Below are 6,902 nucleotides of genomic sequence, written 5' to 3' on the forward strand. Positions count from 1 at the left end.
TTTTTCAAATGGCAGAAATGATTTTCCACAGCAGCTGTTCAGTTTAGGTAAGTACACAAACTCACTGTAGCATGTAGGAACTATGAACTACATGGAAAATGTATATAGTTCCATGTGGAGAGGCTCCGTCAGGCTCTGTCGACAGTGAATAGATTATGTCTTCAGTGGAAAGATTTAGAGTTGGATAACAGATGTTTTGACAATGTCAAGGAGCTGCCACAAGGTGGCGCATTTATCCTTTATCTTGAGCCAATCTACAGGGTAAACCCTTGAGTTTCTCCAGTAAATATATAAAAATGCTTCATTTACTATTATCTAGGACAAAAAAGGATAATCTTTACATTTACACGAGAAGCTGGAACCAGCAGGTGTTTTACATTTTTGCTGGAAAAAGGACAATCTGTTTTGTTTTTAACAATTTTCATTCGATCAACTAATCGATTGCAGGTCTGATAAAATAGAAGTAGTGCAACCTTAAACAACTACAACAGTAAAATGCACTAACACATTAATGCAAAAGCATCTTATATTTTAGTTAAACACTGACAGGGAGCATTTTTCTGCACTTTGAGTACTTTTACCTCAGTTTAACTGATAATACTTAATTATATAGGCCTCTCTCTTTTTGTAGAAAAGTCACGAATGAAAGATTTTTACTTATAGTGGAGTATTATCACAGTGTGGTATTACTATAAAGGATCTGAATACCTTTTCCACCACTGGCAGCATTGTAAAAGGTACACAAATACCAGCAATTAAATATAGCCATAACTGTGTAAATGTAAAGATATAATGTTATGAAATAGCTAATAGTAGGCCTACTCGAGTAAAAGATTTAGAGTATCCTGTATTTAATATACTTAAGTCTCAAAAGTATTTTGCTGGTAATAATTGTACTTAAGCTCAGGAAGACAATATTATGAGTTAGAAGGAAGAAGGAAAAAAAGCAATAAAACAGGCAAAATCACAGAATAAGAAAGAGCGAGAAAGAAGTAATGCAAAAATAGAAATAAATAAAACAATAGACGTCACAACAGAGGAATTAAGAGCAGATAAAAAGATTATGGGCAGTCAAAAAAAAAGATAATAAAAAGATCAAAGATAACAAATAAAAGCAGAAAGCCATGGTAAGGTATGGTATTGATTATCAGAATCGGTTTTAATCTGAAGCTCTGATGCAGCATGCAGTCTGCAAAGTAATTGATTGAAGTTATCAAATAAAAGCAGAGAGTATAAAGTGCAATATTTGCAAAATGGAAACACTAAGGTGAAGTACAAGTACCTCAAAAATGCACATAGTTACAGTAGGCTACAGCTGTAATGTGTCTGCTGTCCTGTAGGTGGCGGTAATGTACCCAGTAGCCGCTAAACTGTCAACAACCGTAGAAGAAGAAGTAAATCTGGAAAAGAGGAGGAGGTGAGGGATCACTGCAGGCTGCAGACCTCTGCGGTACAATGGGTCGCAGTGAGGAGCTCAGTGACTTCCAGCGGGGCACTGTGGTCGGCTGCCACCTGTGCAAGAAGTCGGTCCGTGAGATTTCGGCCCTGTTGAACCTGCCCCGGTCCACCGTGAGCGCCGTCATCCTCAAGTGGAAACGTGGAGGGATAACGACGGCTCTGCCCCGGAGCGGCCGACCGCACAAGCTCAAAGAGGAGGACCGTCAAGTGCTGGAGAAAGTAGCGCTGGGGAACTGCCTGCCCTCGGTGGAGGCGCTCACCACCGAGTTTCAGACCGCCTCCGGGGCCAAGGTGAGCTCCAGGACCGTCCGCCGGGAGCTCCATGAGATGGGCTTCCGTGGGCGGGTGTCCACGTACAGCAAGTCTGCAGGTGAGCTCAGGAGGTTTGGGATGGAGGGGAGGGGTGCAACTGTCACAGGCAAGTGTCATAACAGTGTCCACATACTTCTGGCAACATCACACCTGTATGTGAGCCAAAACATCCGACGCCCCTCTCCATCCAGCTGCTCCTGTGACAGACTTTTCCAGTTTTTTATTTTTTTGGGTCTTGGCTGCAGAGATTTGCTCCCATTCAGTTTAATCAGCTGTAATTCAAAACTTCTCAGAAGTAGATTCATGCATGAAACACCTTGCATGGCTTGTTTGTTTAAAAAAATAAATAAATACAAAAAAAATAAAACATTTTCAACTAAAAAACGTTTTGTTTCAAATGTTAGGATTTGCTTTTTTCATGTTTTATGTAATAATAAACCGTAATAAACTTGAGTTTTGGACTGAACAACACAACAAGCAATCTGATTATTTCCTCCTCGCGGGCTTTAAGTAATTGTGATCTACATTTTTATTTATTTTTTGTAATTTTGCAGCGCTATGTAAAACTAGATCTTGACAACCGATTAGTTCTCAACTATTAAATTAATATGCAAGTATTTTGATAATCCAGTGTTTTCTTTTGTTTTGTTTTTTAGGAAAAAATCCTCAAAACTGTCTGATTCCAGTTTCTTAAATGTGAATATTTTCTGGGCGCTTCACTCCTCTGTGAAAGTAAACTGAATATCTTCCGTTTGTGGACAAAATGAAACATTTGATGATGTCAGCAACAACTAATTTGAATAATCTAGAAAATAATCAACAGATAAATCGAAAGTCTTTATTGAAGCTGGGCCGCACCTGATGGTAAATAATGCAGGGCCTGTCTTGGTTATTATTGTACTTGCTGCTTCTTCTCTAAGAAATCTGCAGTTGATTAAATTACCAAAACCCAGTGCCATGCAGTCGCCTGGTTAGAAATTGATTGACAGATTGAGCTCTAACCCCAACCAGTCATCAGTCAGCCATGTAGTCACTCAAGCAGCTGATTACCTGCTGATGAATCTGTACTGTGTTTGAAAAGAAGAAAACTAGGAAAAACATAAACAGCTCCTTCGCTCCTCCTTTCCTCCGTCCTCCCTCCTTTTAAAGCTCTGTCTTACTCCAGAACCACAGGCATTAATATTCTGCCTCCACTCTACTTGAAAGTTTTCTGCAGGATTTCAGAAACTTGGCTGCAGGGTTTTGTTCCAGTTCAGCCAAACAAGCAGCGAGGTCAGGCAGTGATTCTGGCCGATATGAACTGGCTCACAGTCTGCATTCCAGTTCATCCCCAATGTGTTGCACAGAGATGAGGTCAGGGCTCTGTGCAGCTCAGTCAAGCTTGACCTCAACAGACTGAGAAAACATTTCTCTATGGACTGAGCTTTGTGCACTGGGGCACCGCTGTGTTGAAACCAGAGACAAAGTTGTGGTGCTGTTTTTAGTGGTTTTGATTAAACATTCTGTTTATAGTAATAATAATTATTATCATGGTGCTAAATACATGGATTATTATGATTGGATTATCATAACGGCTCTTGTCTCTCTTTGATCTGCGCAGGGGAGAAAGCAGAGACGAAGCAGGCAGGTGAAGATGAAGCCCAGGTGGACGTGTCTCGTCTGGACCTGCGTGTTGGACGAGTAATCACAGCTCTGCCGCTTCCAGACGCCGACAGCCTTTACGTGCAGCAGGTCGATGTCGGAGAGGCTGCTCCCAGGACAGTGGTCAGCGAGCTCGTCAAGCACATACCTGTGGACCAGGTACAGTAGTACTCTTACATAATATCTTACATAGTATTTGATGGAGTTTCTTGGAATACCATGTGATTTATTAAGGCTCCAACTAACAATTACTTGATTATCTTCTTGGTTAATTGTCTGTACATTTTTGTCGATGGTGTCGTGTACTTTTGGTCTTGGCCTGTTTTACATGATTTGGGCCCCATTAGCTTAGCATCATCATTGAATACTGTCACGTTAAGGTTTCCTGTCTACATTTTAAACAATAGTGTGTTTCCAAGTTTGCAGCAACAGTCTGGGGAAGGCTGTTTCCTGTTTCGACATGACAGAGTCACCCTGCACAAAGCAAGGTCCATAAAAATAGTTTGGTCCGGAAGAACATGACAGGCTTGTACAGAGACAGTAAATCTAAAAGCCGAATCTAATTTTACCTGGTTTGAGAACAAGAACGCAAACCATAAACCCTCGGACACTGTGATTACGAATTGAGGGATTAGAAGTAGTGTAATTATATAAGTATTAGTTGGAGATGTTTTTGGTATGCCTTGTAATTTGGGTCATAAAATGTTTTTTTATTGTCAAGGGCATATGAGCTGTTAAGATGTAATCTTCTGTCCTTCGTGCAGATGCAGAACCGCATGGTAGTCCTGCTTTGTAACCTGAAGCCAGCCAAGATGAGAGGAGTGCTGTCCCAGGCTGCGGTCATGTGTGCCAGCTCGCCAGACAAGGTGGAGATCCTCGAGCCTCCAGGTGGAGCAGCACCAGGGGACAGAGTCACTGTCCAGGGCTTCCCAGGTACTCTTACATGATTTAAAACAGATATCATAAAGATATAAGTGACGACCTGTCAAAAATATCGCTGTCTTTAGGAAATTACTGATCTTGTTGAACCTTCTCGCTGCCTAAAAATAACAATGGTGGTATTATACAGCGCTGTGGGCTCCCAATAATTTTTGGCAAAATCACACCTTTGGGAGGATTTTGAGCACCGACTGTGAGCCAGGCTTTACTGCCAAACCTCAGTGATCTCTTGTGGCTGAATAGGAGCAAAATCCCTGCAGCCAGTTTCCATAATCTTGTGGAAAGCTTTCCCAGGAGGTCGGTAGGCAGCTTGTTTCTGCTCGAGTCGGTTATGCAAGAATGTCAGTCCTAAACCCGTAAATCCTGTGTGTGTGATGGACGAGAGGAGAAGGAAGAAGGTTCTTCTAATGCATCGAGCTGGTTTCTTGGTTGCAGGTGAACCGGACAAAGAGCTGAACCCCAAGACGAAGGTGTGGGAGCAGATTCAGCCAGACCTACGCACGGACGGCCAGTGTGTTGCGACATACAAGGGAGCTGCTTTCGAAGTCGTTGGCAAGGGAGTGTGCAGAGCCCAAACTCTGAGCGACACTGAAATCAAATAAACTAACAGAGCTGCTGGAAATAGCTTCGTGAAAATCCCTGCAGCCGGACAGGATCCAAAATGAGGTGGAAAGCCTCCACAGGAGAGTGGAAGCAGCCCATTAACGCCCATGATTGTGGAGCGTCCAACAGTCACATGGGTGTCATGTTTGAGTGTTCACATGCTTTTGTGCTGTCAGTGAAGAAAAGTGATGGTGCAGCGTATGTTGCCCTCCGTTGGACAGACATGAACATTACTGTTACATTTTTATTATGGAAATCTGAAGTTCTGTGTTTGGCCACAGGATGGCGCTACAGTTACCATGCTAATGTACAGTAGGTGTATGGAGAGAATGCAGAAGTGAGACATACAGACATGCAGCACACAGTCATACCCAGCATGGTAAAATGAAAATTTGAGTTAGTTCAGAGAATCCCTTTTGTCTGGGAAATATTTGATAAGATTTCAAGCTTTCCCATGATGTCTTTTCCACTGAACCGTGGATGAAACTCAACAGTGCAGAAGTCCCTTTGAAGAAGGGGACATTTAACAGGTTTACTTACTCATCACAGGATGAAAATGAGCAGGGAAATTACTTTCAAGTGAGTAATTTGAGGGACTTTTCCCTGGCTATATGTTGTATACATATGTAAGGTCAGTTCTTTGAGCTTCTTCAGTTTAAGTCTGATGGAAATGAGTCAGTGTTATGTTTACCGGCAGAAAATAGCCTGTGGGAAGTTTTATTTGGAGGCTGTATTATATCTGATATCAAGTCATTCCTATTTTTGTTTATTTGTTTCCCTGGAAATTGAAAAACTGACGGTTCTGAATCAATGATTTAAATATAAATACAAATGTTTGTTATTTACTGTTGCATCAACAGATGTTTTGTATCCAACCTGCTGTTGCAGATTGTTACTCATCTCTTTAGATAATAAAACAGTATAGTAAAACCTTTTTTAGTTTTTATACGTCCTGCTACATATTTGTGTCAGCATCTATCATTTACTACTCATAAACGTATTTATTATTGGAAAAGCAAAAGTAAACCATGAACATGTCTTTGTTTTGAAAGGAACAGTCTTTGTTTTTGACTAGAAACAAACGCCACAAACGCAAACTTCTTCTTCCTTCTTTTTAAAGGAAGAACTGAAAACTGAAATCATGTAAAGAATGTGGATGTGATTCAGGAACTAATAAGTGGAACAATTTGTCTGGCACACAATGTTTCTAGTGATTGTTTGAGAGAGAATGACATTTCATAGGCAACAGTATGAAGCTTTAAATCTTCTGTCCCAGGAAAATCCATTTTATGAGTTAAAAAGCAGGACACATCCGTCTCAATGTGTAAATTCTTACTGGTGCTGATCCTGTTTATCACGATGTATTCATTACGCACTACAGTTTGATTGTTTCTGACAGTTTTCATGTATTGGCTAACACTACAGGCTGACATGAATAGACCCACTTTGATATTAACATGGTGTGGTGTGTTTGTCATGTCGCCCCTCCGACCCTCCTACAGTACAATCCACACCATGCACAAACCCAGAGGGGAAACCAGACTGGAGTTAGAGGAGTTACTGTAAAGGTTCACCACTCATATCTGACAACAACAACCAGTGTGGAAGAGTCAGCGCGCTGCATGTGAAGTTTGTCGACACAGTGCGGTTTACCAGAGGGGAAAGTCAGTAAACAACCACCTGAGGCCATGTTTCAGTTGAGTCAACCTGTGAGTAAACTGCTGCTCCCCCTCTACCTGCATCCTGTTTTTGAAAGTGCAGGAAACCCAACAAGACTTTCTGCACAGCTGCGTCACCGAATATGTGTGGTATTTTGTAGTCATACACAAATACAGTATCTTCTCCTAATCTCTTATATTATCACTTTCCTAGTATAATGTAATTATATACATAGCTACTTTATAATTTTGCTAAAATCAGAACGATTAGAATGGCACTCAGTAGAGCGC

At 41.2% G+C, this 6,902-nt stretch overlaps 1 protein-coding gene across 1 annotated transcript; it reads left to right on the top strand.

Moving 5' to 3' along the window:
- Nucleotides 1-1,414: 1,414 nt before the first annotated feature.
- Nucleotides 1,415-6,409, top strand: LOC311266184 (aminoacyl tRNA synthase complex-interacting multifunctional protein 1-like). The gene is made up of 4 exons (XM_084368400.1): nucleotides 1,415-1,828; nucleotides 3,371-3,570; nucleotides 4,176-4,344; nucleotides 4,786-6,409. The coding sequence occupies exons 1-4, from the start codon at nucleotides 1,456-1,458 to the stop codon at nucleotides 4,950-4,952; spliced, it is 909 nt and encodes a 302-aa protein (XP_084224526.1). The 5' UTR covers nucleotides 1,415-1,455; the 3' UTR covers nucleotides 4,953-6,409.
- The last annotated feature ends 493 nt before the right edge of the window (nucleotides 6,410-6,902 follow it).

The sequence above is a fragment of the Pagrus pagrus genome (assembly GCF_965226575.1).
Source record: "Pagrus pagrus genome assembly, chromosome: 2".
Taxonomy (NCBI): Eukaryota; Metazoa; Chordata; class Actinopteri; order Spariformes; family Sparidae; genus Pagrus; species Pagrus pagrus.